General features: G+C 52.0%; 1 protein-coding gene across 1 annotated transcript in view; it reads left to right on the top strand.

Moving 5' to 3' along the window:
- The window catches only part of ALX4 (ALX homeobox 4), a 42,263-nt gene that overhangs the window by 12,696 nt on the left and 8,002 nt on the right, over positions 1-21,565 (top strand). Inside the window, exon 2 of the mRNA XM_047823549.1 lies at positions 20,684-20,994. Coding sequence (XP_047679505.1) covers positions 20,684-20,994 — 311 coding nt within the window. The remainder of the gene's footprint in view (positions 1-20,683; positions 20,995-21,565) is intronic.

The raw sequence follows: 21,565 nt of genomic DNA, 5'->3' as shown, positions 1-21,565 counted from the left end.
CCTCATCCGATATATGATTTGTAGATATTTTTTCTCATTCTGTGGATTGTCTCTCACTCTCTGGATAGTGTCCTTTTGGCGCACAGAAGATTTTAATTTGGATGAAATCCAATTTATCCATTTTTTTCTTTTGTTGCCTGTGCTTCCGATGTCACATCCAAAGAAGTCATCGCTAACTCACGTGTCATGAAGAATTTCCCCCTGTGTTTTCTTCTAAGAGCTTTATTGCTTTTGCTCTTAAGTTGAGGTGCATTTGGAGGAAGGATCCAGCTCTATTCTCTCGCACTTAGATATCCAGTTTTCCCAGCGCCATTTGTTGAAAAGACCGCCCTTTCTCTGTTGAATGGTCTTGTCGCCTTTGTTGAAAATCAATTGGCCGTATATTTAAGAGTTAATTTCTTGATTCTCTATTCTGTCCTATTGGTTTGTCTGTCTGTCCCCGGCGTGGCTTTCTGAGGTGAAGTTCAGAATCCCAGAATACAGGGAACTTCAAAAATCATCCTTCCATCCCCTTTCCTCCAAGCTGATGACTAACCAGCCAAAGAGATCCAGCTCAGGGACACATTTGTTTTCCAGGAACCAGAGCTGGTAAGAAGGGGCGGGGGGCAGAGCCATTGGCAAGGGTGCCAGAACTGTGCCCTTGGTCTCTGGCTAGGCCTCTGGCTATTTAGGAGCTCCAAGTATGTGATCTGACCCTCCTGTGGGGACACGGCCTTTGAGAAAATTCCCATGTGTGCTTAGGGTCCACACACCATTGGGGCCACTCCTGAGAGGCCCAAATCTGGGACCTCTTCATTCAGGAAGATGATCCCAGAGCCCCCTCCCCGTGGACCAGGTGGGAGCTCCAGGGGGGAAGCCCCCATCCACCCTAAACCAGCTTCACGCTGTTGGCCCTGTGTCTTGAATATTTTCTGCTTGATTCCCATGAGAGGGACTTGCCGCCCCCTGTCTGGTGAACACCACAGCCCGGGGTTGAGGCTCCAGGGCTAGAAGCGATTCTGCGCCCCCTACAGGTGACCAGAGAGGAGGGAGATGCAAAGCAATGGCGGTCACTGCTGGTGGAGGGGCTCCCTGGTGAGCCCAGTGCCTCCGACCTTGAAGTCCCCCAGCCCCAGTGATTAAACAGAGACCTGCTTGAGCCTGGTCTCCTCACCGGGTGCCTGAAGACGAGGGACAGGCACACTGTCTAGTATTCTGGGATCTTGTGCAAACTGTGTTCAGCCCACAACTGGGTTCACAGGCAGCCTGAAGCTTAAATGCCTTTGGTTTGGGGAGGCTTGGTATATCAAGACCTGGAAACAGATGTCACCCTGTACAGCCGAGGGACCTGGGACAAATTGATCGGCCTCTTTGCCCCAACGTTCCTTCTCTGTAAAGTGAGGATAAGAATACTATCAACCTTTTGGGAATTCTGTGAGAATTAAATAAGATAATATGGGTAAAGAACAAGTTCTTGAAGCAGAATAAGTACTCAATCAATATGAGCTGTTATTATTGGCAGGATTTTTCTGGAACCCTGACTAGGTCAGGCTGGTCAGAAGCTTTGATGGGCGATTGTAGTTGACTTGGATACATCAAATTGGAAAGTGAATAAATTCCTACTGAATCTACACTGGGTGGTTGACACAGTCTTTTACAATATGGATGAGTGATAAAGGGGTGGAGGCTGCCCATCTGCCTTAGCAGTGGGACAGGGAGGGTCAAGGAAGGACAAGGAGGGCACCCCCAGGTCGCTCAGAACCTCCAGCCCGTGTCTCCCCAGGCTGCTGCATCGTGTACCCAGGCGTCATGAACTGGGACATAACTTTCTCTTTTCCCCTTCCAAAAGTCTGTTCTCTGAGTTCATGGGTCCTGAGGTCCCCAAGGGCGTTGTGCTCACTTCCGCATGAGCACAGGGCTGGGCAGGGAGAGTGTCGGGCTCGGGGCATGTCAGCGAGGCTCTGCACCCACTCTGGGCCCCAGCACACTTGTCTGCGATCAAGGGAGTAATTAATGGTGGGTGTCACTCACGGGCCAGACCCACGCTGGGATCATTCACTGAAGCCTCTCAGGAAGTATTAATCCTCCTAATTTATGGATGAAGCAGGTGAGACCCAGAGAGGGCAGGTGCCTAAGCGGCCCCGCTTGAATGAAGCCAAAGGGCCTTGTTCTTCTCCATTCCTCTGCCCTTAAAGCTAATATTTGTCGCTTGGTGACCTCTTGGCTGTGTATCTGTGAGACACCATCAAGCATGTGGGAGAGCTCAGTACATTGTGGAGTGGGGTGCACCTGGGGGGTTCAGGATACAGCACACCATCTTCCCCTCACCCCTGCGATGATGACCACACTCCCTGACTGCCCGGGCCTCATTTCCCTCCTGACAACCAGGCCAGCCCAGCCCGGGGTCCCCCGTGTGTTGGGTGCAGCTCCATGGGTGAGGAGGGAGGAGCCAACCAATCCCGCGCCCCCTGCAAACTCATGATAACTGACCACACGTGGGCCGGCCTCCTCGTTTGCTTAGCATCAGCATCTGGACCAGGGTTGAGGAGAAAAGTTTCCTGGGGCGCCTGGGTGGTTTAGTCAGTTAAGCATCTGACTCTTGGTTTCGGCTCAGGTCATGATCTCAGGGTTCGTGGGTTCAAGCCCCGCATCGGGCTCCACACTGATAGCACAGAGATTCTCCACTTGGGATTCTCTCTCTCTCTCCTCCTCCCCTCTGCTCCCTCCCTGCCATCCCTGCTTGCACTCGTGCATGTTGCCTCTCTCTCTCTCTCTCTCTCTCTCAAAAATAAATAAGTAAACTTTAGGGGGGAAAGTCTCCTGAGCCAAGGCAGGTGAATGGTCAGTGAGGGCCGGGCTTCCTTCCCAAAGGCGTTTTCCTGACCCTTGCTTTACCTAATGAGCCTTACAGGACTCAGCCTCTTGGAGAAGATCCGCAGAAGTCAGCTAGGTAGAAGGCACACACTATACATTTTAAAGCAGAGACTGATTTGAATTTTTTCTTTTTTTTTTTTTACTCCAGATGAGCAAACGTCAACAAAAGCACCATTTTCCCCCAACACGTAAATACTGGAATGTTGAGGATTATTTATACTTACATACCCATGGGGTGGGCAAAACACTTGGAACCCATCTGCTCTAAATCTCAGCCATTTAGATGGAAACTCTAACGAAGAGCTTAGATACCAGTATGGTCTAGAAATTTTGGAAATTTAGCCATTTGATAGTTATAAAGGTGGAATGTTTTTAAGGCTAAAATTGAATAGTCTTCTTCATCTTTATCAATCTCGAAAAATTGTAACTGGTAGCCTTCCAATTAATCCAGCCATTAGGGGCGCCTGGGTGGTTCAGTCGGTTAAGCATCTGACTTTGGCTCCGGTCATGATCTTGCTGTGAGTTCGAGCCCTGCGTCAGGCTCTGTGCTGACAGCCTGGAGCCTGCTTCAGATTCTGTGTTTTCTCTCTCTCTCTCCCTCTCTCTCTTTTTAATACTGATGCCTGTGTCCCACCGGGTCATAGTGGATTGGGTCAGAGGGCAGCCTGGACGATGGAATTAAAAAGCCAGGTTGATTGCAATGTGGGGCCACACTTGAGGCTTGCTCCCACAGCCTCTTGTTGAACGACTAGAGAATGATCGGTACTAACAGAACTCCTCTCTCTCTCTCTCTTAAAAATAAATAAACCTTAAACAATTTTTTAAAAAAAATTCAGCTACTAGTTTTCTCTTCTCATCCCAGGGGAGAAAAATCTTGCTTTTTCAGCTTAGAAAAGATTCGTTAGGTTTGAATAAACACATTTGGAGAAAGAAAACGCTTGATTTGGGTGAAAGAAAGCAAATTTTCTCCAGGCCCACGTGGTCCTTCTGCAGGCTCAGACATTCAGTTATTTAACAAGATTAATTCAGTGCATCAGGTACTCAGTTGGGCTGCAGCTTGGGTAACAGAGCTTGGCAGGACCCCCCCCCCCCCCCCCCCCCCCCCCCCCCCGCCCTCCCGCCTGTGGTAAGGGGATTGTCCAATGGCCCGGGGCTACTGATCTACTCTCGCAAGGCTTTGTGATGAGCGATTTAATCACTAGGGGCCCTTAAGGGAGCTCCGAGGAGGGTGTGGCAGGGAATCCACAGGCAGGAGCTGAGACCAGCCTGAGAAGGTGACCTGGGGTTCACGAGGTGGAAAGGGCCCCACCTGGCCCTGAATCAGCGGGGTTAGTTTCTCTATGACAGCAGCAGCGGCGCATTTCTGGAATGGCCTCTCTCGCCACTGCCCACCCCAGATGCCTTTCAGACGGTATGATGGGTGGAAGGCACTGGAGGTTCCCACTGCGAAATTCTTGAGCAGTTAAACTATTTAATGGAAGGGTCTTTTCTTTAAAACACACTAAAGTTTTAAGCAACCATATAACAAAATAAGTGTAACGTCTCATTCTTACAGTGGTTTCAAGTGTTACGTATGTGGGAAACGGGGGGACTGGATTGGAAGGGGGCGTTTGCAGGTTGAGTGACTTTGCTTTGCTCTTGCAGCTGCCTTGGCCTAGCCTGACCCCAAATAATAACCGTATTAGTTTATCCAGGGGGACTCCCACTGATGGAGGCACAAAGAACACTCAGCTTGGGATCGTGGGATATATGCATCCTTGCACACTGTGTCCTTCAAAACTCACAGACATTCTGGGATGTGGACGTTCTCAGCCCCACTTTACAGATGAGGAAACCACAGCACATAGAAGCTAAGTCATACCCTTCAGTGACAGAGCCACTGGTGGCTTGGGAACCTCCTCAGTAATCTTCCTTAGACTCTCCATTTCTTTGATAGGGAAAACTGACATTTCCTCATCTTAGGTAAAGTGCTAGCTAAGCACAGCTTCAACACACCCCGCCAATCAGACTATTGCCTCAGAGCCCCTCCTACAGAGACATCTGGATTTGCTCCCTAAAAATACCACCCTCCACTTCGCCTGGCCTAGATGGCCCTGCTCTGTCCGGCAATCTGCACCACAACCACTGCCTCCCTCATGAAGGTGGGCCTTTTGAAGAAAGGGGCCTTTGTTGGGCTTTGTATTTCCACCACCTGAAACTTTGCCTGCGCATAGCTGGTGCTCCAGAAATGTTGCTGAATGAATGAATGAATGAACGAATCAAATAAGTGGCGGAATTGGAAATCAAGTCTGTCCTACTCCAACGATTTCTCATTCATTCCATTTCACCTAGTGCAGGATTTAAGCTTCTCTGTCTTGTCTGCCTTGGGTCTGAAAGTGCTATTATAGTGCCTCCGTGGGGGAGACTGGGGATTTGGGCTTTCTCCCTGTTACAGAGGAGGAGTAGAGGCTCAGAGGACTCTGTGGGAGGTGTTTAGGGACAAGCCCAAGGCTGTATGCTTTGGTGGAGGCAGAATGGGGCAATGGACAGAAAAACCACTTGAAATCAGGAGACAGAGGTCTCCCACTGACAGGCTGTGTGATCGCTCGGGACCTCCGTATCCTTCCTGTAGGGGAGAGGGTGGTCTAGTGCGGTCTCTGAGTTCTGAGGCTTCTTGCCAGGGTGAGGGGTGGGTTTGGGAGGCTCCTTCTGCTTCTCCGGCAGCAGACCCGGCCCCAGCCGGCACCCCTTCCCCTGTAAGGTGTCAGAATCTCCTCCAGCCATGGGAGGCAGAGCTTGGAGATGAGACCTGGGCTGGGCCTGGAAGGTAGGAGCTGGGGAGCTTCCAGTCTGTCTCCTTGAGAAGCAGCTAACAGGGGGGTGTGAGTTCTGATAGAAGTCAAGACCCCCGCCCACCCTAGTAAATATCAGGAGGTGATGTCCAAGTGTTCCATTATAAGTGGGGCTTTTTAGGGTGATCCTAAAACTCGGTTTAGATTAGTCCTCTGAGGTGGGAATTACTCCTATGGCTTAGTTGTGTCTTTTGGTGACAAGATGAAGCCTGCCTTCACTCCCTCCAAAAGCCTGTGTGTGTAAGAAAGATGACCCATCACTGCCTTCAGAGGCACCAGGCAGGACACTGGGCTTGGAGCTGGGCCATCTGGGTTCCAGTCCCAGCTCTACCCCCCCCCCCACCCCCAGCTGTGTGATCTTGAGCAAGTTGTTACACATCTCAGGACCTCAGTTTCTTTATCTGTAAAATGGGAGTGACAACACCAAGCTCCTGGGAATTGGGAGAATCAAATGAGATAGTGGATGGGTCAGCACTGCTCAAAGGGATTCTGTGCCTGTTTTCCCTACTGTCACCAGCCCTGGTGGGAGGCCCCTGTCTAAGGCTCCTCCTTGGTAATGAGGACCTGCATGGTTGGGAGAGTTGGAGGCGTCCTGTTTTGCCATAAAGTCTTGCCAAGACTTCTTTGGTTTTCAGTAACTCTGTTCAAGCCCATGCCATCACCGAAGACTCCCCTGACTTTTTCAAGCAGAACTGACCACTCCTCATTGTGGACCCCGCTGTGCCCGGGACACAGTGCTCTTGCCCTTCAGGCCCTGGGTCATTTGACCGCTATTACTTGCCTGTCCCCTCCATGAGGCTGTGACCAAAGGGAAGTGCTTGATGAACGGACACCCGAGTGAACCAAGGAGCAAGGATGTGAGCAGATGCAAACCCAGACACAGCATCAGGAGAGGACACGGGAAAGAATTTGGGGGTGTAGGCTGGGAGGTGGAAGGGACCTAGCCCTGGAGAGAGCGGGCTGAAGCCAGGACAAGGGCCCCAAGGGACACTGGCTTGTGCACTTTCTTTCCTTTTCCCAATTCGTTTCATTGCGATAAAGCACGCATCACATGACATTTACCATCTTCACTTTTTTTAATTGAAGTACAGTGAACATCTATTTTTCAGTGCATAGTCCAGTGGTATTAAATACAGTAAAAGCTTGTACAACCATCACCACATCCATCTCTAGAGCTCTTCTCATCTTGGAAAACCGAAATTCTATACCCGTTAACTGCTAACTTCCCATCCCCCTGCCAGCCCCCGGCAACCACCAACGACTTTCTGTCTCTGTGAACTTGACCGCTCTAGGTACCTCATCTGAGTGGGGCCTTTTTGTGACTGGCTTTGTCAGCATGTCCTCAAGCCGTGCCCATATTGTAGCATAGGTCAGAATTTCCTTCCTTTTTAAGGCTGAGTAATACTCCGTTGTACGGATAGATCACGGTTTGCTCATCCATTCATCTGCCGTGGACAATGACTTGCTCCCATGTCTGGGCTATTGTCAGTGGCTTTCTTATAATTCCTTTTTTTTTTTTTTTTTTTTTGATATAGGAAACTTCACTCACTCAAACTAATTGTAAGAAAGCTGACATTATAATGGCCTCAAAAAATAAAGTACCTCTTAGAAATGCTGCTGGAAGCATCATGTGCTCCGATTGGGTCATCAGTCACTTCTGATGAGGGTTTTCAAAAGGCTGGGAAAGCAAGGTTCGTTCCCAGGGCTGGCATCCGCCTTGTGATGTTTTAAATTATTATTTGAGAGAGAGAGCACACACAAGCAGAAGAGAGAGAGAATCTTAAGCAGGAGCCACACTCAGCCCGGAGCCCCATACAGGGCTAGATCCCCTGACCCTGGGGAACTAGGCTCGAACTCACGAACTGCGGGATCATGACCTGAGCCAAAATGAAGAGTTGGAGACTCAACTGACTGAGCCACCCAGGCGCCCCCGCCTTGTGATTTTGATATCGGCACGCAGGTGCATTTGTGAAGGCTGTGGAGGGCAGTGGCTGCTAACTACACTCCAGTACAGGCCCCTGTTCAAATTACTACTAACACCGGCTTCAGAGCAGGGATTCCTGCATAAAGCGGCTTCTTCCCATTCACACCCACATGCTTCTTTTTTTGAAATCCTAATCTTTTTTTTTTTTATTTATTTAAAAAAATTGTAATTGAGGGGTGCCTGGGTGGCTCAGCCGGTTAAATGCCTGACTTCAGCTCAGGTCATGATCTTGCAGTTCGTGAGTTCGAGCCCCACGTCGGGCCCCGTGCTGACAGCTCGGAGCCTGGAGCCTGCTTCGGATCCTGTGTCTCCCTCTCTCTCTGCCCCTCCCCCGCGTGCACTCTGTCTCTGTCTCTCTCTCTCAAAAATAAATAAACATTACAAAAATTAAAAAGATTTTTTTAGTTGAGGTCTAATTAACATATAACGTATTAGTTTCAGGCGTACAATGTAATGATTTGATGTTCGGATATGTTGCAAAATGACCACTGCAATAAATCTAGTTAACATCCATCACCTTCCATAGTTACAAAAAGTCTTTTTCTTGGGGTGAGAACTTTTGAGATCTACTCTCGGGTGACTTGCAAATATACAGTACAGCACTATTCACATACTTCTTTTTAAAACCTTTTTATTTGGACACAGTTTCTGACTTAGAGGCAAGTTACGAGCAGAGTACGAAGAATGCCCAGATTCCATTACCCGAGTCCCCGGTTCACCTTTTGCCGTATTTGCGCTCTTCTCAAGGTCTCTTGCAGGCTCTCGTGTGTACATGCACGTACTGGTTTATATGCAGGTGCACCTGTACGTGTTGTTTCCTTCTGCGCTGCGGATGTTCGATGGAGTTCTGTCAGGGCCGGCACCGAAGGCAGGACACCCAGGGGCCCGCTGCAGAGGCGTCTGAGAGGGGCCACTTCCTGAGACTCCCAGCCTTGTTCCTTGCTCTTGACCCTGTCTCCCGGCTGCCCCATCCCAGCCCCTCACGGGACCTCTGCCTTAGGACGGTGCATGGAAAATGCCCTAGGCTGGGGTTCGAACCTTAGGCCTCCCACCTCTTGTACGTTCTCAGACAAGTCATTGGCTCCCGCCGCCTCGCTTTCTGGGGGTATTTCACACAGTTATTGCACAGCCGTGGAGGCGTGACGGACGTCCTGGTCCTGAGCAAAGCACAGAGCCCACAGTTGCTGGATTTCAGTGAGCGTGCTGCTAGTTTCTTTTCCTTCCTTGGCTCTGGGAAACGCCCTCCGTCCTCTGGCCCCGAAAAGGACCACCCCCACCCCATGTGGGAAGGACAGAGAGAGCTTCTGTCTAAGGGGGGGGGGCGATAGTGGAGGGGCCGCAGCCCCTGCCTCTGCTGATGCCCCCTCCCCCCACGAAGAACCCACAGAGGGGTTGGCAACATAGCCAACTGGGAGAAAATACCGGAGGTCGTGGGGGGCGTTGGTCCGGCTCATTTGCAAGCAGCTGGAGGACCAGGGATTCCCCAGGGAATCCCCACAACTTTGGGGAATAAAAATATCTCAAGTCGGGCCTGCCACTCAGTTGCTGGTGACATTCAGTGCGTTCTTTCTCTCTGAGCCTCAGTTTGCACATCTGTAGAGTGAGGATGTTCAGGAGAGCCACCCTTGTGGGAGTTTTGAGGGGGTTGAAATCAATCAAGAATGTGGAAACCCCTAGAACTGGGGGAGGAACGAGCTCTGTGGGGAAGGGCAGAGACCCACCTCCCTCATCTCGGTGTCCCTTGCAGTTCTAGGACAGTGGCAGACACATAGTGGGACTGAATAACTGCTTGTTTGCAAACCCTCCCAGGTTGGACCTCGGCCTTCAAACAAACTTCTAGAAACCTCGTCAGGGCCTGGGGCCCTGGGGACCACCATCCGCCCTGAGGAACTTAATTGTGACTGCAGTGCCTCCTGGTGGCAAGATGGGCAACTGCAGCCTTGATCCTGGTCAGCTGGGAGTGGGGCTCTAGAACCTTTGGGCAGGCAGGGGCCAGGGAACCCACCCTGTGGTTGAGCATCGTGTCCGGGGCTCTGTTGAGTCCTCAGTTGTGGTTTCCCATGGTAACCCCTTCCCCTGTCCCTGGCAGGGATCCGGGCTGTACTTGTCGAACCGAGGAAACAGAAGCCAGAATGTTTGTGCAGGGTCATAGCAGCAACAGGGCCACCTTTGGTCCTTCACGCCCTGCCTTGCGGCTACGTGGACTTTTGGGCCCCCTCTCCCACTCCTGTGCCACAGCCACCCCATCCATACAGCAGTGTTTGCTGCAGGTGCCCTTGGCCACCCTTAGGAGGACAGACAGAGCCACCCAAGGCAGAAGGAGCCCATGCCCGGCTCAGACCCCAGCAGGGCATCAGGGAGGCCCCGCTCTGAACTACTCACACTCAACTGGGGGGGACACTCCCACACACAAGCACGTGAAAGCAGAGAATTCAGTGTTCAAGGGGTAAGCCCAGCCCGGGGTTGGGGGGGGAAGAAGGGGTCCCCCTTGCACCAAATCTTGGAAGTCCAGTAGACGCAATTCACAAAAGAAGGAATCTAACTAATAAAAGATTTAACTTCACTAGTAATAGAAAATGTCAGTTCAAAACAGATCTCACTTTCATTTATCACACTGGCAAAGATTTTTTTTTGAGTTTATTTTTTTGAGAGAGAGAGAGAGAGAGAGCGAGCGTGCATGCCCGCACAAGCAGGGGAGGGGCAGAGAGAAGGAGAGACAGAATCCCAAGCAGGCTCCGTGCTCAGAGCCTGATGCCAGACTCGAACTCACTGAGCTACCCAGGAGCCCCCAAAACTGGCAAAGATTTTTAAAACACTATGACTGGCACTGGCCCTGAAGCAAGAGGCATTCTAGCTGCTGAGGAACCTGGCGTGTCTTTGGAAAGATGTTTGGCCATGTTTATCAGAGACCTTCAAATGTGAATGTGATCTAATTCAGTTTTTCTAGTTCTTAGAGCTTCTAACATAATCACCATAATGTAGGGAGGATTGAACAGCAAGGATGTTCATCACAGGCCTGTTGTAGTTTCAAACCATCAGAAGCCCGGGGGCCCAGCAGTAGGAGATTGACTAAGTAGAATTTGTCCCTGTGATGGGATAATATGTAGTCATTAAAAATGATGGTAGGGCGCCTGAGTGGCTCAGTTAACCATCCGACTTCAGCTCAGATCATGATCCCACAGTTTGTGAGTTCGAGCCCCACGGCAGGCTCTGTGCTGACAGCTTAGAACTTGGAGCCTGCTTTGGATTCTGTGTCTCCCTCTCTCTCTGCCCCTCTCCCACTCGCACTCTGTCTCTCTCAAAAAAAAAAAAATTGTTTTTTTTAAAATGATGTGGTAGGCGGGGCCTGGGTGGCTCAGTCAGTTAAGCATCTGACTCTTGATCTCGGCTCAGTTCATGATCTCACAGTTTCATGAGTTTGAGCCCCACATCGGGCTCTGTGCTGAGCGCGCAGAGCCTGCTTGGGATTCTCCCTCTCTCTCTCTCTCTGCCCCTCCCCTGCTCATGCTCCCTCTGTCTCTCTCAAAATAAATAAACTTCAAAAAAATGATGTGGTAAAAGAATATGGGATAGCATGGAAAGATGTACAGAATATGGTGTTAGGTTAAAAACAGTTTATGAAAAATTGTGTCCGTGTGTGTGTGTGTGTGTGTGTGTGTGGTTTTCTTCTCTTGGCTTATCTTCACTTAGCTTATTGATTCTTAACATTTTTCCATCTGGGACACAGATTATTCTGTGTGATGAGAAAAAAGGCCACAGAAGTTATGGAGAAAGATATGCAGGTGCTAGCATGAGGGCTGATGTAGGGGGGGGCAGGACGTACCAGGGAGCAGGAAGGGAGCAGACAGAAATGCGGAGACGCGAAGCCGCTCGTGTGTGTGTGTGTGTGTGTGTGTGTGTGTGCACGCGCCCTGTGGGGGTGAAAGCGGGTCTGTGGGGCTGGAGGTGAGGTGGAGGGGGTGGGCGGGAAGATGTAAGTTTGTGAAGCAGGCAGGGGTCAGTTCCGCCTGGGAATCCTGAAGGCCACGGTAAGCCTGATTTGTAGGGCTGGCAAATTTAGCAAAAAAAGCTAACCATAAAACCAGGACGCTCAGTTAAATTTGAATTTCGAATAAACAATGAATCAATTTTACTACAAGTATTTCCCATGCAATATTTCGGACATACTTATACTAAAAATTGTTTGTTGTTTCTGTGAAATTCAATTTAACTGAGCACCCTGTATTATTTTCCTTGGCAGTCCCAGCGTGAGCTCTGGGGACCGGTGAAAGCCTTTCGAGAGGGTCAACGTACAATCAGATGTGTGTGTGTTTTACACAGCCTGTCTGGTTGTATTTGAGGGTTGTGGGCCTGAAGGCAGAGAAAGCCATTAAGAGGTGAACTTAAGCCTGTGGCCTGAAAGCCTCCAGTATGTCAGAGTCATAGGGGCCCCCGTTTGTGAGGATAGGAGCCAATCCCCACCACAAAGGGGGCTGTTCTCTGAAGCATCCCTACCCTTCCTCCACCCCGCCCCACCCCTACACCCAATGCTCTTATCTCCCCAAATCTCACTGTAGAGTCCAGCACCCTAGCAAAGCAGGCATCATTCGAGATCTAATCGCCACTTTCAAATAGCATTTTAAAATGATAAGAGCAATTCTTGTCTATGGTAGAACAAACAGAAAATCAATTCAGGGGCACCTGGGTGGCTGTCGGTTAAGCCTCCAACTCTTGATTTCGGCTCAGGTCATGTCCTCAGTTTGTGGGACTGAGCCCCGAGTTGGGCTCTGCGCTGACAGCGTGGAGGCTGCTTGGGACTCTGTCTCCCTCTCTCTCTGCCCCTCCCCCGCTCTCACGCACGTGCTTGCACGCGTGCTCTCTCAAAATAAATAAATAAGCTTAAAATTTTTTATTCAAAGCAAAAATAAATAAATAAATAAATAATGAACAAAATCAACCCATATACCTGCATTCCCAGCTCTGGAAACTTCCAGAATTTTCTAAAGACAGATACTACCCCCCCCTCCACTTTTTTTTAAAGATGAGATTTACTTACCACAACTCAAACATCTTTCTGGATACTAAAATGCTATTCTTTTATAATATCTGTTTCATTCATTTGCTCCTCAAATGTTTATTGAATACCTACTATATTCAAGCCACAGTAGTAGGCATTAGACAAGGGTAAACAAAGGAAACCTATTCAGATATACTCCCTGTTTTACCGGAAGGCAGAGAGAGACAATAAACAAAGAGAAAAATCCCAAATAGATACATAACAATGTGTGCTAAATGCCAAAAAAGAAACAGTTTGCCGAATAAAGACTATCAGGGAGGATCTTCTATTTATGGAAATATCATCCTTTATTTAACCAATCAGTCTCCTATTACTGTCCAGTAATTGGTCATTTTGGTTTTTCTGTGTAATGATGCCATGATGAACTTTCTCCCTAGCTAATTCTTTGTGCCCATCCATAATCATTTCTTTAGGATAAATTCCTGGGGAGTGAGATTTCTGGGGAAAGACATACAGACTTTTTATTAGTTTTTCTTTAGTATATGTAAATACAGTTTTGTATTTTCCCTATAGTTTACATATCTTTCATTTAAAAAATAATATGCTGGGGCACCTGGGTGGCACAGTCGGTTAAGCGTCCGACTTCAGCCAGGTCATGATCTCGCGGTCTGTGAGTTCGAGCCCCGCGTCAGGCTCTGGGCTGATGGCTCAGAGCCTGGAGCCTGTTTCCGATTCTGTGTCTCCCTCTCTCTCTGCCCCTCCCCCGTTCATGCTCTGTCTCTCTCTGTCTCAAAAATAAATAAACGTTCAAAAAAAGAAAATTAAAAAAAAATATGCTGCAAAATTTAAATTTGGGGATGTATAGTTTTATGAATTTTAACACATTCCTGTGCGTGATCCACGTACTCACCACGACGACTGGGGTGCCGGATAAGTCCACACACCAGCCCTTTATGGTCAAGCCCTCCCCCTCCCCAGCCCCTAGCAACCGGTGATCTGTTCTCCATCCTGATCCCCGTTGTCTTTCCCAGAGTGTCATATGATAAATAAGTGGAGTCATACATATGTCAATTTTGAGTCTGGCTTCTTTTACCGACCCTTGTGCTGCTTTTGAGAGTTTTGCCTGCAATTGCCTGTGTAATAGTTCATTCCCTTTATCTCTGAGTAGCATCCTGTTGCGTGACTGTTCCAGTTTGCTTATCCAGTCACCTGTTGAAGGACATGTGGGTTGTTTCCAGTTTGGGGTGATTAGGACCCAAGCTGCTATAAACATTTGCCTGCAGGTTTGGTGTTTTTCCCCCAGAAAATAAGTCCTCATGTCTTGCGGGTCAGTGCCTCGCAGTGGAGTTGCTGGGTCACGTGGGGAGTGTGTGTTTGATTACGTAGCTGCTGCCCTGTTTTCCCGCCAGCGGGTCACGTGGGACACTTGCCGTTGCTCCACGTCCTCGTCATCACCCGGTGTCGCCAGGTTTTTCACTCGTATTGCAATAGGTGTGTAGTGATATCCCATTGTGGCTGCATTTTCATTTCCGTGGTGGGTAACACGTCAAGAGCGTTTTCTCCTGCTTTTTTGCTGCCTGTCTGTCTTCTTGGGTGAAGCGTGTACTTAGGTGTTTTGTCCACTTTTTTTTTTTCTTTTTGCATCTCTGTCAACTAAACCCCGCGCTTTATTCAGATTTCACAAGTTTTTTTCCCAACGTCCTTTTACGGTTCCAGGACCCTATCCGGGACACCACATTTAGTCCTCAGGTCTCCTTAGCCTCCTGGGGTCTGTGTTAGTTTCTTGAACTTTCTTTGTTTCAAGAAGCATTTGGAGGGCTTGTGTTGGCGGACAGGGGTGCCCACGTCCCCTGCGGGTGGCTGGCCCAGGCACCTGAACTTCCATCCCCACCCCCCGTCCTCTGCAGATGGGCAGCTCCTGGACACGTCTGCCTGTCCCGGGTGAGCACAGGTATCGGCTCTCTGTGCGTTCCCTGAAACGCCACCCCAGTTACTGCGGCCCCTTCGGCGTTATTTATTGAGCCTGGAACTAGACAAGGGACATCCAGGCTGAGCTCAAGACAGAGCCCAGTGGCAGATGAGGTGGACCGGGGATGTGATCAATGGCTAACCTTTAACCTTCACCCCTACCCCCACACGACTGTTTGGACAGCGGTAGGTTTAGTCAGTGCCCTTTAAATAGCATGAAAGGGCCTCACGCTGGCCTGTTTTGTTTAAGGAGATTACATCGGCGCTGTGCACTCTGCCACAGGGTGTGCGAGGCCAGCTCACCCGAGAACAGAGAGAGCGGCGTGTCCCCCACGAAGCAGATGTTTGGAGGAAAAATAGATGTAATCAAAACCATGGAGGATAAAATTACTCAGGCCCCTTAGACATACGCTCCATATGCACGGGCCTGTGCACAGCTACACAAACCCCTCCCGTGTCCATACCCACCCACGTGTATCTGCCGAGTGACGGTCACTCACCCAAATCCCCGTGCACCACAGCACGCATCCTACTTGGGGGCCTGCACGCGACCCCACAAGCCTGCCCATCCATAGACCCGTCCGCAGGCAATGACACATATGTTCCCCACACCCATTCCCAGCGGCAGGCTTGTGCCACAGGCCCGAGGGGGCACGTCCCTGCACGCAGAAAGAATGCACGCAGAGAGGCCTCCGCACCCTCCCGCAAGTGGCTTCAGAAGTGCATTCTCTTGTGATCCTAGCCATGAAAGCAAAAAGCACAGTCACCTTTGGAAATCTCCCAAGGACTTTCATATCAAAAAAAGGTTAGACTAGGCTAGAGTGACGCCACTGGGTTGAACGGGGACAATGAGCAGAGGGTGAGGGAGTGAAGAGAGAATTTCTATTTCTTGCATTTCTTGGAGTTCAGGCAGAGGTTGGAGGGCCTTCTGTGGCTCCTGATTAAGACCCCCTTTGGGGGCGCCCGGGTGGCTCGGTTGGTTGAGCCATTGACTTCAGCTCAGGTCATGATCTTGCGGTTTGTGGGTTCAAGCCCTGCATCAGGCTCTGGTGGGGCGGAGCTTGCTTGGGGTTCTCTCTCGCTCTCTCCCTCTCTTTCTCTCTGCCCCTCTCCCACTTGTGCACACTTTCTCCCTCTCTCTCTCTCTCTCTCTCTCTCTCAAAATAAATAAATAAACTTAAAAAAAGAGTATATCCTTGAACCATATGCTTCTACTTCATGAGAAGTGGTTGCTGGAAATATTTACCTGGGATTGTTTGAAGGGATGCCTTGCCATCATGGCCGCCATCGCCATTGCATGCATACCCCCCGGTGGGGCAGGCACTGACTGCTGTTGATGTTTTATGTGTGCACATTACTTGATTCCGTTGGGTGGCCGGGGGCTTATATCCAGATCAAGACATTCCACTGGGAAGCTGCAGTTTGGGATTGTACTGTCTTGGGCCCCAGAGACTGGGACAAAACCGTCTTGAGGGCCCCTCCGCACTATGGGAGGGGCGTCTACATGGCGCCTGTCCCGAGTCCGTGTGGAAGGAAGGGCAGGGGCGAAGCCAGACCTGCAGGAGGGTGGCTTAGACCAAGGGGCGGGGGTTCTGTTGCTTCTCAGCCCCATGCAGTGCCAGTGCTGAGGCCTGAAGAAGGCTGGCCCAGAAGCAGGGCAAGCCGAGAGTCTCCCAGTGGCCTTTCCCCAGTGTGGCAACGTGGTGGGTATGAAGCCGGCTCCCAGAAGATCTTGGACTGGGTTTCCTGGACGTTTAAATCCTAGAGCCCCTTCCATGAATCCCAACTCTTTGCTTCTCCTTCTGCTTCTCTGGCACCCCCTGTTTCCCTCTTGCCCCCACACAGAGACACCCTTCAAAGTCTGCGTTGGTCTTCTCCCCTCTCCCCTTCCTCGACTCGTCTCCCCCCATTGTTGCAGCTGTCAGCTGTTCATGGAGACATTAGTGATTGCAAGCCTCTTCTTCACGTATCCTATCCACCTTTCTCCTCCTTGTCTAGCAGGAGGAATCGATCCATTTATTTGTTCAACAAATGCTTTCTGCATGTACCTATAGGGCACGTAGCTGCACACAGGAGGCACATGGAGGTAGCTGGACAGAGTGAGAGCTCCGTAGTATTTGGTTATTGGAATTTGTTCTTTATCCTTCAGCAACTTCTCACTGCATGTCTGCCATCTGCCCCACCCTGGGTTAAGCCCAAGGTCAATGACATGAGGTTCCAACCCTTGGGGAACTGATGTTCCACCAGAGGAAATGGATACTCGGGGCCTGATTGTATACTAGTCAGAAACACAAGCAGTAACTGGAGAGGCTGAGCAGAGGACAAAGGGGTCTGTATGGTTGTTGCAGTCTGGGAGGACTTCCTGGAGGAGCTGGTGCTTAACTGGATCTTGGAAGTCAGCTGGAAGGAAGGGCATTCCAGGCAGGTGGCTGGAGGTACGATGGAGAGGAACAAGGAGCTAACCTTTAGTCAAGACTCATTCAGCATGAGCAGCGGGGTCCTCTGGTTTCAGGGACTGTCTTGTCGAGGGCACTGCAGGGCAAGCTTGTCTTGGGCCACCCAGCTGACTCGCCACCTAGCTCCTCAGGATCATCTAGTTGGAGAGCAATCTGCTGGCTTTGCCCCAGGGTCCAGCACCATCACCCAGCCCCTCCCTGGGGCCCACCTGTCTCAAACAGCCTTGTTAAACTTGGGCCACCTGAGGAATAGTGGTGGAAACCACAGTTGTTTAGCCAGGAGGGCAGAAGACTCTGGGAGGTGTGGCCGCTGTCTCTGGGAAGGGCCCTGGGTAGTTGGAGCCAGGACCAATAAGCCCTATGTCTAAGAGACCGACATTGGCTGGACCTCGGGATGAACAGCCCAGCTGTCCTGATGGTAGTGAGCTCCCTGCCACCATAGCCCGCCTGGGATCTGTGGACTGAGTGCCTGAAAGAGCCTTGGCTTGTCATTCTGACCAGCTGGATGGGCCACCAGACCTTGGCGAATTATTCTTTGTTATCTGAATTAGAGACCCAGCCTCCAACGTAAAGCAAAATGATCAACGGTGAAGACTGAGGTTAGACAGCTTGCTTCCCTCTTCTCTGAGAAGCCAGAACATCCGTTTGCCAGAATCCCGTCCATCTCTAGGCCTTTCCAGTTGGCCACAGTTTTCCTGGACACAGACAGGTTCCTCTTCCTTCTCCCCTCTTCTCAGATCCTGAGAGGGCACCGATGGTGACTGAGGCAGGGGGGATACTCCACCGGGCTGAGGCAGTGACACACCCCTGCCTCCTCCCCCCACTCCAGACGGGGCACGGCTGCTCCCTTTTGCAGATGAGACTCTGAGACCTGAGAGATGTCATCTGTGGTCCGGGGCAGATGGTGGTAGAGCTGGAAATGAGACCCGATCTCCCAACTCTTGGCCCGGTGGTCTTTGTGCACACCGTGCTGTCTCATTTCACCCCGACTCGCTCGGGCTCAGTGGGTGGCTGGAGGTACCAGAAACTAGATCCTTACTTCTCGCCATAGAAGACTGGCTGTTCTCTGCTGCCTCCCCACTGGCTAAGCCTAGAACTAGGTCGACACGGAGGGCCTTCTCTCAGAGGCCACGTCTTTCCCTCCTCATCCTCAGAGGCCGGTCCTTCTGCCCCCCAGGATGAGCCAGCAGGACTCCTTGATGATGACAGCTCCCTGATCCCTCTGGCCCTCCCCCTCTCTCCCTGGGAAGAGGCCCTGAGCCCACAGGGTAGGAGGGTAGGAATAGAGGACTGACCCATGAGCTAGGGGCTCACTGATTAACACACATTCCCTGCCCTCTCTCTCCCTCCCTTTCTCTCTCCCTGCACTAGCCTCCTCCCCCAGTTAAAACTAGGAGTTTGGGCTGGTCCCTACAGCCCTCGGTTTCTGTGACATGTGCAGCCCGGCCCCTCTTGCTGTGCGGGGTGGTCCCAGTCCCAGGCTGGATGCCAGAGGGCACTCTTAGGGTCCGTGGGGTCATGGGATGGAGCCTGGAGATCAGTGCTGGGGCGGGAGGGGCAGGGTCTGCCCCCCCCCCCGCCCCCAGTCTGGGCTCCAGGAAATTGCATAACGGAGATGTTTATTTTTGGTGAGGCTGGGTGGGATTTCTTCTCTAAAAAAAAAAAAAAAAAAAAACCCAAAACATAAAACTTGTTTGTCTGCCAGGAAGATAAATATCTTTGCTGAAAGCTCTTGGCCCAGCTGCCCGTTGCAGTTTGCATAACATTGTCACCGAAGCCGTGGCAGTCTGCGTGTGCCCAGGCTCACATGGGTGTCATGCGTGATGCCCGTGGGCCGTCCCCCCACGGCGGCCTCGGCGCTGTCAGTGGCCTCAGGAATGGCCTCCCGACACTGCTTCAGGTCCATTCTGGGCACTCACCTCCACCCCCTTCATCGGAGCTGTGGGGAGAGAGGTGGGGACGACAGGCAAATGTCCCTCTCGCCTTCCCAGCGGTGAGAGTCCTCAGGGCACACAGAAAGCCAGGGAGGAGAGCCACCCTGACGCCTCAGCCCCCAGGATATGGATGGAGTCAGGAGACCTGAGCTAGAGGCAGTGTCCCGAGACGTCACGCCCACGGCTTGGACCTGTTCCCGAAAGAGGTGCCCACACCCACCAGGCGTGCGTGTGCCAGTCAGCTGGTACGTGGGAGGCCCTCTCACGTGCTCCCCCTTATTAATCTGTACTTGCGTCCGGTGCCTCATCTCACCCGCCAGAGTCCCAGGCAGGGGAGTGTGGCTCAGAGGTGGGCTCACACAGGTCTCCAGACACCAGGCCAGCGCCTGCACACACTCCTGCACTCAGACACACGGGGCGGGGGGCCTGCCTGCCGCGAGGGCTTCTCCGGGCTAAGAGTCCTCTGCCGCCCAGAAGACCATAGCGGAACTGGGAATAACAACCCGGGCAGAAACCTCCAGAAGCTGGGACTGTGCCGAGGGCTCTGCATGTCGGCCTCCTTAACCCCACACTACCCCGTGAGGAGGATCCCACAGATAGGTTCATTCCCGTTTCACAGAGGGGGAAACTGAGGCACAAAGACGTTAAGTGAACTGTCGAAAGCACACAGCTGGAGAGAGGTACATGTGGGAGTCACTCCTTCCACTGGCTCCGGAGCCCCTGCTCTAAACTTGACTCTGAGTGTGTCCGCCCAGGGTGCTAACTGGGCCATCTGGACGTGGACAAGTTACTCCCCGCCCCACTGTCCCCTCTGGCCTCCGCCTCCTTATCCTTGACTTACATAGGTCGACTGGTCCTTTTCAGCTCTGGGCGTCTAGGAATCCACCAGCAGAGCCCCATTCCGTCAGATGGCGATGGCTGTGGGCCCAGGCGGAGAGCTTCGTCTAAATCTACTGGGGCGCACACGGCAGCATCCTGGGGATACAGGTGTCCTCCCAGTGTCCCCAGTACATGCAGTACTTGCCTGGAGCAGGCAGGACCCTGTGAGGACAATAGGTGAAACCTGCAGAGGGCAAGAGTATGACCCCCCCCCCCCCCCCAGGCTGGATTCTTGGTGGGAGGGGAGGGGTCTCCACAGCTCCTGTTGAGCCCAAACAGGACCAGGCCAGGAGAGGAGGGCCATTCCTGTCTGCCTCGACACTGCCCTCCTCTCTGCCCCTGCCCCGTTGGGCCAGACACGGCTGCTGCATGAGATTTCCCTGCCCTGGGAGTCTGAGGCACTGGGTCAGCATCCTCGATGCCCAAAGCAGAGTTGTGGCAAAGGGGATCCTTCTAGAAGGGAGAGCCCAGGGCCAGTGGGGGACGGGGATTAAAGATCTGAGAGATCAGATTGGCTGACCAGAGTCATGTTACATCGGTGCCGAAAGGGGTCCATTCTGAGATGACGGCACAGAGGCTCACTCAGAGAGGGAAAAGGACTTGCCCAAGGTCACACAGCACTTTGATGGCAAGCCAGGATTAGAACCCAGGCCTCCTGACCTCACCTCCAGTGTGACTCTGAGACGGGGCAGGTGGCAGGGGATGGCTCTTCCCGTCCCTCCCTCTCCTCTTGCTCGGCTCAGCCATTGGTTTCTGACTTTGTTCCCCTCCCCACCCCCCAGCCAAAGAGAGCTCGCTGGGTGAGCCAGAGTTACCGCCTGACTCTGACACCGTGGGGATGGACAGCAGCTACCTCAGTGTGAAGGAGGCTGGGGTGAAGGGGACCCAGGACCGGGCCAGTGCCGACCTCCCCAGCCCGCTGGATAAGGCCGACTCAGAGAGCAACAAGGGTAAGAAGAGGCGGAACCGAACCACCTTCACCAGCTACCAGCTGGAGGAGCTGGAAAAGGTCTTCCAGAAGACCCACTACCCCGACGTGTACGCACGGGAGCAGCTGGCCATGAGGACAGACCTCACCGAGGCCCGCGTGCAGGTCAGTGAGGGCCCCCCGGGGAGAGGGTGGGAGAGCAGGGCCCGCCCTTGGGCTGGTGGCCCAAGCTGGGGCCACCTGACTGTCCCTCAACCACACCAGGGTTTTCTTTATCTCAGTCCAAGGAGAACCTGCCCCTCACACCCCTGCTTCGACCGGAGCAAGGCTGCTTTTGTCCACCTGAATACCGGGCCTCTTGCCCTGGCGGGAGCAGGGGCAGAAGGAGAGTCCCCAGTGGAGGCCAGGAAGCCTGTTAGCTGTGTTTCTGGGCCCCGTGTGGTGTGAGCATCCTGGCCTTTTCACAAAGGAGGTGACCCGTGTCTGCTCTCGAAGGCCTGTCTCTTAGGATGGGAACAGGGTAGACCTGAAGACAGCTACGGCATTCCAATGGGCAGACGCAGACAACAGCCTGGCTCTTCCTTCTGCCGGGGATGGCTGCCTCCTCATCCATCTTTCAGCTCCCAACTCAGTAACCTTCTCTGTGAAGTCTTCCTGATGGCCGTGGCTAAAGCCGTAGCCCTCTACCACCATCCAGCCGCCAAAACCCCCAACCCAAGCCAACCCAGCCCCACCC

This window comes from Prionailurus viverrinus, chromosome D1 (genome assembly GCF_022837055.1).
Source record: "Prionailurus viverrinus isolate Anna chromosome D1, UM_Priviv_1.0, whole genome shotgun sequence".
NCBI classification, from domain to species: domain Eukaryota; kingdom Metazoa; phylum Chordata; class Mammalia; order Carnivora; family Felidae; genus Prionailurus; species Prionailurus viverrinus.
Note: the sequence above shows the minus strand (reverse complement) of the source record. Positions and strands in the feature narration are given on the sequence as shown.